Below are 10,613 nucleotides of genomic sequence, written 5' to 3'. Positions count from 1 at the left end.
CGTGGTGGAACATTTTCCTGTTGGGATGGCTCCTGCTCATAAGTGCCAAGCTGAGAAGTTGGGCTGTTCAGCTCTTTGCTTTATCTCACCCCAGTGCAGTGGTGTACGTGTCGGTGACTTTCATCGCCTCCTTGCATGAAAGCAATTGAAACCTGGAGTCAGGGCAGAGTTTTCTGAGCCCGGATTCACGTGCTGGCATTGATGTCCCTGCTCACAATGTGAAGGGGGGAACAGCAGGGCATTTTGCTCACTGAGACACAGCATCACGGTGTGTGTGGGTGCTGCAGCCATCTCGGGCTCTCAGGAGGCACTCTGCCCTTTGCAGCTAAGTGCTAACCAAGGCTTGTAGCGTTTCTGGCTGTGAATTTGGGATGCTTAAAGCAACCAGCACTTGTGGTGCTATGTGCCCCCGGGCTTTGGCGTTGTCACAGCATATGGAGGAGCAGCCTCAGCTGTGCTGTGTTGGGATGCACCTGTGTCGCTTCCAGCATCCGTGGGGATGAAACCACACCACCCTTCCCCACTCACCTGCTCGGGGCCTTTCGGGGCAGAGCAGCCTCCCGTACCCTGACCTCACAGACGCGATCTCTCAGTGCGAGCAGCCCCCAGCTCTGCCGTGAGCCCGGGGGCGTCTCCTTTCCTTCCTGGCTTCCCCCTGCTGTGGCACGCTGGGGGCTGCGTGCTGCGGTTTGGGTGCAGCGGGGAGCCCGGGGCTGGGCCGGCGGTGCTGTGGCCGCGACGCTCCCCCCGCGGCATGGGGCCGGGCCCGTCCCCTCCCACTGCAGCCCCGTGCGTGGAGCCAAGTTCAAACCGCCAGCCCTGGCGGAGCAGGACGCGACGTGGGGCCAACCTGGGGGCCCCCGACGCCCGCGGGGCTCCATGGTGAGTGCGGCGCTTGGAGGGGCGATGGGCCGGAGCCCCACCGCTGCTGGGATTTGGGGCGGAAGGTGCTAGGATGGGATGGGGCTCAAAGCGGTTGGGATGAGGTTTGAGGATTGCTGGGGGTACGGTTGGAACGGGGCTCGGAGCAGCTGGGATAGGGATCGGTGCGATTGGAGGGGGCTTAGGGATGGGGTTGTGCTGGATTAGGGAGGGGGCTCGGACTGGTTGGGATGGGTCGGGGTGGGGCCGGGTCCGGTCCTGCCGCAAGGGTCTGCTCGGGATGGAGCTCGGGGCTGGACTGGCCGGGAGGGCGTGGAGCTGCTGGGGAGGGCTGGTCCGGCCGGGGCTGGGCTGCGGGTTGGACCTGGCGGGGCTGGACGTGGGGCTGGTCCTGCGCGGGGCCCCTTCGGAGAGGATGGGCCGGGGACCCCCGGGGCTGGAAGGGAGCGCTGTGCCTTTTGTGCAGCCGAGGGTAGCGCGAGTGCCGCCCGGTGCGGCTGTATCGCTGATGGTGATTTCCCTTATCTCTGTGTATTTGCTGGAGGATTAGAGCTGGGGAAGAGATTAGTTCTGTCCTGCAGCCATGCTCCCTGCGTTTCCCTCCTGCAGGAAGGGAGCAAGCCTGAGAGCAGCCCGATGTGCGGGCAGTGCCGGCCGTCCTGGCATGGGAGGGAGGAAGGATAACCCCAGAGCGGCGGCCAGCCGTGTTTTCCCCGTGCAGGAGGGAGGGAAGCAGCGCTCCGTGCTGCGTGGGCAGTGGGAAGCACCCATAGAGGCCCCTCGGTTCCTGTCCTGCTGCTTGCTGAGCTCTTGGAACCCCCCATGCCAGGCTGGGCTGCCTGGAAATGCTGTAAATGCAGTGATTTCTCCTGGAATTTGGTCCCAGTTGTTTAATAAGGCACTTCAGGGAAGTCATTGCTGGCTTAATGGCTTGAGCAAAAATTACGTGGCCTTGTCTTCCTGGCGGCAGAGGCTTCCTGAGAGCAGCTTTGGACTTTGGACAGGCCGACCTCATGGAAGCAGCATTCTCCTTTGGGGAGTTACACGCTGGATTCTGTGCCTTGCTGTCTGTAGGTTTGCAGCCTTGCACCATGCTGCGTTTGCACGTTGCATCGCGTTGTGCTCCCCTTGCTCCTGCTGAGCTTTGGGAACGTGGGGGGTGGGATGGGCTCTTTCAGCCCTTGGAGCGGCCCCCTGTCCAGGGGGGAGCGCGGAGCAGATGTAGGTTTCAGGAGTGGAAACCTGGAGGGTTTCTTTATTGGGTAGTACCTGGTGCGGAGATCCAGAAAGCAGAGGGGAAGCCCAAGCCCTGAGCTGTAGATGGAACCCTCCCTACCATGTGCGCTTTGGCTGCAGCACAGGGGCTGTGTTCTGAAGGGAGCTGAGCTGCTCTCTGCCTGCCCAGACCTGACACCCGGAGCTGGGGAAAAGCTGGGGCCGGTGGGGGTTTTCACTGCAGACAGGAGCAGGCAGCAGTGCCCACTGCCAGGATGGGCCCCGAGCACTGTGCCATCCCATAGCGGCGCCGCTGTTGCTGTGCAGGGCAGCAGGGCCACCAGCATTCTTTCACGGCAGATGCTGAGAGTGCACAGTGCTTCCCATCCTCACCCCGCTGCTCAGATATCCCCGCTCCCGGTCATCTGAGGCTACACTGGCTTTCCTTCAAAGAACCTCAGCTCATCCCACAGAGTGTCCGGGTGCACGGCTCCCACTGAGCTCAGGTGTCAGCATTTGGGTTTCCCCGTTCTGCAGGAAAGGCTGTTGAGCGGTGAGGCTGCGCTGGGCTTTGTGGAACGGTAGGGAGCATCTTTCCAAGCAGCCTGGAGCTGTTTGCTTTGAGCTGCAGAGGTTTGTTGGTGGGGAAGCTGCAGTCCCACACTGCCTTAGGGCACGTCCCTTTCAGTTTCCATTGGCCTTGGGGAGCCGGGGAGGGGGAGGGAGGACTGTGCTGGGGACAGTGTGCGGAGAGGCCCTATGGATGCACAGAGCTCCCACATCTCTGTGCTGTGTGCACAGCAGCGAGGTGATGAAGAGGGCTGAAAGCAGAGCGATTGCTGCAGGAGGCGATGGCTTCGGAGGGAGGATGCGGTTGCTCTCCCTCCCATGTGCTGCATTTGTAAAAGAGGGGACAAGTCTGCCTGGCGTCCCCGAGCTCTCCCATGGCTGACGCTGAGCCCTTCCCTGCACAGCTTCTCCCCAGGGCCCTCTCCTGCGCCGTGCTGCTGCTGCTGCTCACTGCCGTGCTGGGCAGGGGCTGGAGGTGCAGCATCGCCAGGATCCTGCGGCAGTACCGCGCCGTCATCTTCCACGAGATCCAGAACCTGGTGAGCAGGGAGAGGGGGATCACAGAACCGTTGGGGTTGGAAGGGACCTTAAGCGGAATGCGGGGTTGTGTGCGCTGCAGGGTGGTGGGGTGAACACTGCGCTCCAACGCAGGACTCCTGCCCCACGTGGAAGGCAGCAGTGCTCTGTGGTGCCTGATGCACTCCTTGCTTTATGTCTGCAGAAAAACCTGAGCGGGGCGGCAGAGAGGAGCAGTCGGGCCGGGCCGGTGTGCCGCTCTGACAAGGTGAGCTCCAGGGCTGGGGCACGTCGTGGGTGGGCTGAGCCATCGAGCCCCATCCCTGCCTGCTCTCCCTTCTCCCTCCCAGGACCAGAGGATCCTGCAGTCCATCTACAACATCAGCATGTCGCTGCGGGACGCGGCGGGCGGTGCTCTGCGGGGCCCCGAGGAGGCAGCGGTGTGGAAGGTGGTCCGGGACACTGAGTTTGTGCTCAGGGAGAACTGCCGGCGCATCGGCAAGGTGAGAGCATCGCCCCTTCCCCATCACCCCGCGGCTCCCAGTTTGCCACCCTGTGCATGAGAAATCTCTGGGCTCTCCCTGCAGCATCCCCAGGGGTGAAGGGCTGCTCGAGGTTTATGCTGTGGGCACAACCCTGAGAGCTTCCACCTGCCTGGCCCTGGGCTGGAGGCTGCATGCAGCAAGCGGTCCTGGTGGGTGGGTGCTCCAGTCTTGTGCTCATGGGCAAAACCTGCAGTTTGGACCCAGAGCTGGTCCAATGTGGGCATCCCCAGGGCTCTGCTGGGGAAACCCCGGCAGGGGAGAATCCCCTACCACCAAGAACTCATTAACCAGTGGGGAAGTCCCAGGGTGCTCCCAGCTCTGCCTGGCGAGGTGCTGGGGTCACATCCCAGCTGTGATCAGCTTGGGTTAATGCTGGGTGCACGGCAGCATGGTGCGTGGAAGCCACCTGTTGCCCCACATGGGGACGTGCCATGGGGTGGGTGCTGCAGGGACGATTTACTCTGCTGCAGCCCTGAGCTCTCCGTAGGGCTCATCCTTGCTGTGCCTGTGGGTGGATGGGGCACCCTGTCCTGCGTCCCGCAATCCCTGTGTGTGTGGGGGCAGCATCCTCCCCTGGCATCGGGTGATATGGTGGTGGTGGTGTCCCCATGCCTGACTCCCTCACCCCCAGCAGAGCCCCCCGCGGCCCTCACCGCAGCCGCACCGCAGGAGGCAGCAGCTGAAGGAGGTCTCACGGAAGGCACAGAGGCTGGCCACGTGCTGGGAGAAGCTCAACGTGCTGCACGTGGCCCACCGGGACTCATAGGGGACGCCCCGACACCTCGTCCTGCATCTGGGGGCAGCGCAGAGCCCTGTGCTTTGGGTTCATGGCTGCCGGCATCCTGCATCAAACTCTGGGGTGAACGGAACCTCACAGCTGGCTCAGCAGATACGGGCAGGTGCCCGGGTTGAGTTCATCCTCCTGGCCCATATGGTACCCGGGGACCATCGTGGAGTCACAACCTGAAACCTGGGGAGGAAGAAGGGGTGAAGTGCAGAAAATGGGGATGCGGTGATTTCTGTGCTGCTCCTCGCCCTGCATCCCCTCCCCCTGCTGTCCTCCGGGGGCACCAACTGCTCTCCTGGGCAGAAAGAGGACAATGCGACCCACGGGGCTGAGGGTTTCTGCTGGCACCGCAGTGCTGCGTAGCCGTGGGCAGAGGGATGTGCATCCTCAGTGCGTGTGGCTCTGGGACTGGGAGAGCCGCCCTGGGCCCCCAGCTGTGTGAGGGGGATAGGGGGGAGCAATGGGATAAACAGCTGGGGAACGGAGGGTCGGTATGAGCACGGCTGGGAGGGACCCTGAGGGGTGAGTGCAGCCCTAAGGGCTGTGCCCCCTCCCTTGGTTGGGGTGTGGGCTGTGCGAGCCTAGAAATAAATCCTCTCCTGGCTCTGCAGCCCTGAGCTGGGCGTGGGGGTGCGTGGGGTGGGGGCTCCCCGGCCTCACTGTGGCACGGGGGCGAAGCTGCGCTCTCTGCCTCAGTTTCCTCACCCCTTCTCTCCACCCACAGCTCTGCCCCGGCGCGCTGCCTGCGGGGACGGCGGTGCGGGACGCGAGGTGGCAGCAGCGGGCTGCGAGCCGGCACTGCCCCGCTGCGTGCGTGTGTTGGAGGAGGGGGGAATGCAAGATGGGGGTCCAACCTTCGGGGTAGCCCTTCGGGGCGCGCAGCCCCTTCTGCTGGAGGAAGCGGGGTGGGGTGGGGTGGGTGCGTGCGGTGCTGCGTCGTTTTCGTCGGGGCGATGGAGGGAGGTGACACCGGAGCAGCACCGCCTGCGGAAAGCGTTTGCAGCGCCGATGGTTTTGCTGCAATCTCTGCCTTCGTGGGGACGGGGAGAGCGGTGCGGCGGCAGGAATGACTGCACGGAAAGGAAGGAAAGAGTGAAGGAAGAGGCTTAAGGGAGGGAGGGGAAAAGCGAGGTCGAAGCGCCGGTGGAATCACAGCAAAACAGCCGGAAAAAGGAAACGGGCCTGAAAAGTCACATAAAAATAGCAGCGAGGCGAGCCCAAGTGTGCAGCACATGGCAGTGAGCGCATTTCCTTCGAGGGCAGCACCACGCGCTGCCGGCTGTTGGGGGGGGGCTGCTCTGATGTGGCTCCAGCAGCCGCTGCCTCCCTGCGGCCCTCCCTGCCCTCCCCCCGGCCCCCTCGCGGTGCCAGGCGCTTGGCATCCCGTCGGCACCCCGCCAGCCTCCGCCTCGCTGAAGGGCGGCTGTGTGCAGGGTAAGAACGTGACCCGCATCGTGCAGGAGGAGATGCCGCACTGGGATGCGGAGTGCCGCGCTGGGCCGCGTGCGAGGAGCTGCCTGTGTCTGCGCAGCCACGTGCCACGCTGTCCCGCAGGTGTGTGCATGCCCTGCTGGCGATCGCCTTCCCAGCTGCGTCCCGGCGCTTTGCAAACAGCGCAATCACCGCTTCCTCCCTTCGCCTCTTGTTTTGCAATCAGCGCCGCGGGGAGCGGGGTCAGCGCGTGGGGCCGTGGGGACGGCCGCTCTGTGCCGGGATCGGCGCGCTGCGGCCCCAACCCCGGGAGCTGCCAGCGCCCCCGGATGGGTACATCAATGCAGAGCCGATGCCGGGGGCGCGTTTCGCCCCTTTGCGGTGCTACGTCCCGGCAAAGTGCTGCTGAGATGGAGCGGCGCCATCCCCATCCTGGGAACGCGGCGGCCCCGATCCCCGGCAATCGAGGACCGCGTGCCCTGCCCCGTTGCTCGGCTGCAGCGCTCGTGGGGCGGGGGATATGGGGCCGGAGATGGGGCTGTCAGCCCCATATGGGCACGGATCGAGCGCTGGGGGCACTGGCACACGCAGGCTGTGTCTGACAAAGAAGAGGAGCGTTTTGTTCTCTCCCATCTCCCTGCAGCATCGTAAAGCTGTTGAAAGCCCAGATTTACGGTGTGATAAACGCTAGGGGCTCTGGTTAATATTTTACTGCTTCATCCTTTGGAGGGAGGCGGTGGCGGAGGAGAGCCGGGCTCGGGGCGGCACACCCAGCAGCGGCTCTGCCCGGCTCCGGCTGCGGGACAGCGGGTCCCGGGGGATGGGGGCAGCAGGGAGTGGGGCCGCACAGAGCCGTGCCACGGCCCAGGTGGGTGCCGACACCCCTGGCTATGGGGTAGCGGCTCCAAGAGCCCTGATCCCATATGGACGACGTGGGTGGGCACTGAGCTGGGGGTGTCGTAGCCCCCAAAGGAGCACCGTGCTGGGAACCGTGAACGCAAACCCTGGGGTCCCGCAGTGGGGAAGGGCAGCCCCCCCATAGCTTCCCAGGCTATTGCTGCTTTAGAAGGCATCTGCCGACCAGATTGGGCCCGTGCTGGGACGTGCCACCAAGCTGTGGGCATGGCTCTGGGTGCCCACATTGCCTTCTTCCCGGCATGCTATGTGGCCCCATGGGTGCTGGATGCATCCTGGCTGTGCTGGTGGAGCAGTGCCCGCGGTGCCGGGTGCTCTGCAGGAGGTGCAGCCCTGCTGGGATGGGCTGGGGGTGCTGGGAAACAGCTCAGAGCTGAGGGGAGTGTTTGCAAAGCAGCTGAGTGGGTAAAGCATGCAAGCTCCAAAAGGGAGCAGAGAGGGGCCTGTGCTGCGCACCGCCGTACTGCTGTATGTGATGAGCAAAGGGGCCGTGTGTGCATGTAGATATGTATGTGTACGTGTGGGTGTGAACGTGTGCATGCACACGTGTGTATGCCTGTTCACGTGTGTGCATGTGATTCTTGCACAGCGGTTTCCCAAGGCAGTAGCTGCACCCTCTGGAGCTGCCAGCCCCGTGCACCCTCCTCCTTGTCTCTGCTACAGCTGCAGCCATGCAGTGGGATGCCAGCAGAGCGGATGCTGGGCTCAGTCAGAGCAGCACCGGTTCCAGATCCTGGTGGCATCACAGCTCCATGGGGCAGCTCAGGCTGCAGCAGCCCTTCATGTGCGATACGGGCTGGATGGCAGGAAGGGACCGGGCTCTGCTCCGTGTCCCCACCACGCACACCTCCACGAGGCCACGTTGGTGCTGCTGGGGCACCGTGGCTGTGCTCAGAACCCCATCCCCACTGCTCGGCCCGCGGCACCCTCCGCCGGGGCCCATTGTTCTGCCACGCCGGGCTGCAGGGCAGGATTCCTTTGTCAGAACGGAACAATATTTTATTCTAACAATTAACCAAACCCGCCCGGGCTGCCGAGCCTGGTTGTGATTATTGGAGGGCGAATTCCCCAGCTTCGCTCTTGGTGTCGGCTCTGCCTGGGGCCACGTGAGGCAGTGGGGATGCAGCCCCACACTGCGGGGCTCAGAGTGGGGTCCCTATGTGCCCAGAGCTCCCATCCCTGCAGCGGGCGCTGGGGGGGCTTTTCACTGCCTTTACCCCCTTTGGGAGCCTGCAGCGTGGTCTCTGTGGCAGTGATGGAGCGGGAGTGTGGTGACTCATGGAGATGGAGAGAGGGCTGTGAATCACAGCCCTCCCCAGGCAGGATGCGGCCCCGTGCCGCCTGCCGTCCAGGGACCACAGCCTTTGTCCTCAGTGGGGTGGCAGTGGGGCCGGGCTGCGTGCGATGGGGCCGCTGCTCTTCCTGCAGGGGCTCCCGCATTGCCTTCTGCTCTCCCAGCCCTGGTGTTGGGGTGCGGAGAGAGTTCCATGGGTTGAGGGTCCTTCCTGCAACCTGGCTCTGTCTGAGCACCAATCTGGGCAGTGCTGGCCAAAAAGGGAGGAAGCTCCCTGTGCAATTTGTCCAGTGTGCCCTGGTCGAGTGTGGGTTATCCAGGGCACTGTAGCTTATGAAACCCCTCTGAAATCCATTGCTTGTGGCCATCTCATCCACCATACTGCTTCCAGCCCTGCAGCTCTCCAGCAGTGATGCAGTGAGGAAGCCCAGGGAAGCACGGGGATGTTGGCCATCCCATGTTGGCAGGTAGGGAAGAGACATCCACAGACATAAAGCCTGATTGGTGGGACTGTGGCTCCATAGGGACGTGTGCTCGACCGCTGGCACTGCATGGGGGCAGAGGTTTGTAGCCTTGAGGTAGGTGTGGGCAGAAGGGTGCTGCAACGGAGCATCCTCAGCAGCCAGAGCTGTGCGTTCTGCATGAGCCCCTGCTGGAAATGCCATAGAATGTCCCACATTTGGTGCCTACTCGCACTCCTTCGTGGCCAGGGGGACTCCCTCGGTGCTGCCACCCAGTGCTGGGGGGCCCTCTGCCCGCTCCTGGAGCTTAAAGTACAGTGCATCCTCGAAGCACAGCGGCTCGGGCGGTGGGGCCAGGCAGGGCAGGCGCAGTGCAGCACCCACCAGCATCCCGGCGAACAGTGAGCCACCGAGGGCCACCACCAGCCCAGCTGCTTGCCACTGTGCCTGCTTGTGCCTTGCTGCCTCGCTGCCATCCCCAGGGGCCAGCAAAGCAGCCACAACGCTGGCCACCGCTCCAAGGATGCCGGGCAAGCCGTGCAGGTTGTGGATCCCACAGCGGTCCTGCAGCGCCAGCTTCTTTGCCAGGAGTGGGGTGAGGAACTGGAAGCCGAGGATGCACAGCAGTGAGGAGAGACTGCCCAGTGCCAGGGCGGCTGCTGGAGTGATATGCATATCGGCCACTGCCCCGATGGCCACGCCGCCCGCCAGGCTGCCGTTCTGCAGGTGACCCGCGCTCAGCTTGCCGTCACTCTCCAGCAGGATGGAGATCAGCACAGTGGTGATGGTACTGGCACTCAATGCCAGGAGGGTGTGCAGGATGGCACGGTGCTGGGCATCCCCTGGTTGGCACAGCACGGCCACGAAACTGGGCCAGAACACCCAGAGGATGAGTGCTCCCAGCAGGGCCAGGAGGTCGGAGCGCGGCGTTGGGGTCTCTTTAGGGTGCACCGTTGGCTTTGCGTTCCCAAACAGTGTTTTGGACACTCCGAGTCCAAAGTAGCAGGCAAAGACGTGGATGGTGATGGTGCCACCCACATCGAGGACACCCAGCCGGGTGATGATGAGCCACTCGCTGGCCAGGTAGATGGGCACCTCGCAGAGGGCCATGGCCAGCAGCTGGCTGGGACTCGTCCTGCCCAGCACGGCTCCCGCTGAGATGAGCACAGTGACGGCAGCAAACTCAGCACTGAGCATGCTGTGGAGCCCCAGCACTGCTTTGCCATGCTGCAGGTGGTGCAGCAGACCCTGCAGCATCAGTGCCCACTGCGCCGAGACATTGAGCAGGAGGAAGTTGTGCGTCAATGCGCTGAGCCCGTAGCGGGGCAGGAAAGCCAGCAGCAGCCCCAGCCCCACCACCAGCATCACCTGGATGTCCTGGAAGAAGGGGAAGGTGCTGTGGAGCTGCTTGGCTGCGTGCTCGACGTCCTCTGAGTTTGTGGGTGCAGCCGAGTGCTCATCATAGGTGATGAAGAGGGCGAAGAAGAGCAGCAGGGCGGCCTGGAACAGCCCCAGAGAGAGGGGCAGGAGGCAGCGGGTGCTGGCAGGTAGTGGCAGTGCCATCCCCAAGGTGGGGACAGGATGGTGGCGGTGGCGCAGCAGCACAGGGGCTGGTGCTGAGCTGTGCTCCACCGTGTGTTGGGGATTTTATGGCCACGGTTAATTTTTAACAGGAAATAGGAGCTGATGGACCAGGAGGCTTTTCTCCCTACCGCCCCCCCCCCCCACCTTCCGCTTCTTTCCGTGCAATAAATGACCCCCACGCTCCTGTTTGACCACCATAAAAATTGGATGCGAGGCTTTTTGGGTCTAGAAGAGATCAAAGGGCAGCTGCCGTGGGGCAGCAGAGCCACCCATGGGGCCGGAGGAGGTGCTGGGACTGAGGGGAACACAGTGACATACACCCAACATTCCCCCATTGACAGCCCCAGAGCCAGAACCCATCAGCAGTACCAATGCTGGGAGGGTCCCCCATGTGGGTACGCAGCGGGACATGG

The 10,613-nt window shown here is 63.5% G+C and overlaps 2 protein-coding genes across 2 annotated transcripts; one reads left to right on the top strand and one right to left on the bottom strand.

The window, feature by feature from the left end:
* Window positions 1-812: 812 nt before the first annotated feature.
* Window positions 813-5,125, top strand: C20H20orf204 (chromosome 20 C20orf204 homolog). Its single transcript, XM_025142391.3, has 5 exons — window positions 813-882; window positions 3,072-3,206; window positions 3,389-3,451; window positions 3,534-3,686; window positions 4,363-5,125. Exons 1-5 carry the CDS (start codon window positions 880-882, stop codon window positions 4,492-4,494), a joined length of 486 nt encoding a protein of 161 aa, XP_024998159.1. The 5' UTR covers window positions 813-879; the 3' UTR covers window positions 4,495-5,125.
* Window positions 5,126-7,834: 2,709 nt separating this feature from the next.
* LOC100858256 (ammonium transporter Rh type B-B-like) lies at window positions 7,835-10,239 on the bottom strand. Its single transcript, XM_040650960.2, has one exon. It carries the CDS (start codon window positions 10,177-10,179, stop codon window positions 8,842-8,844), a length of 1,338 nt encoding a protein of 445 aa, XP_040506894.1. The 5' UTR covers window positions 10,180-10,239; the 3' UTR covers window positions 7,835-8,841.
* Between the last annotated feature and the right edge of the window lie 374 nt (window positions 10,240-10,613).

This window comes from Gallus gallus, chromosome 20 (genome assembly GCF_016699485.2).
Source record: "Gallus gallus isolate bGalGal1 chromosome 20, bGalGal1.mat.broiler.GRCg7b, whole genome shotgun sequence".
NCBI classification, from domain to species: domain Eukaryota; kingdom Metazoa; phylum Chordata; class Aves; order Galliformes; family Phasianidae; genus Gallus; species Gallus gallus.
The sequence above is the reverse complement of the archived record's forward strand: the minus strand, read 5'-3'. Positions and strand labels throughout refer to the sequence as shown.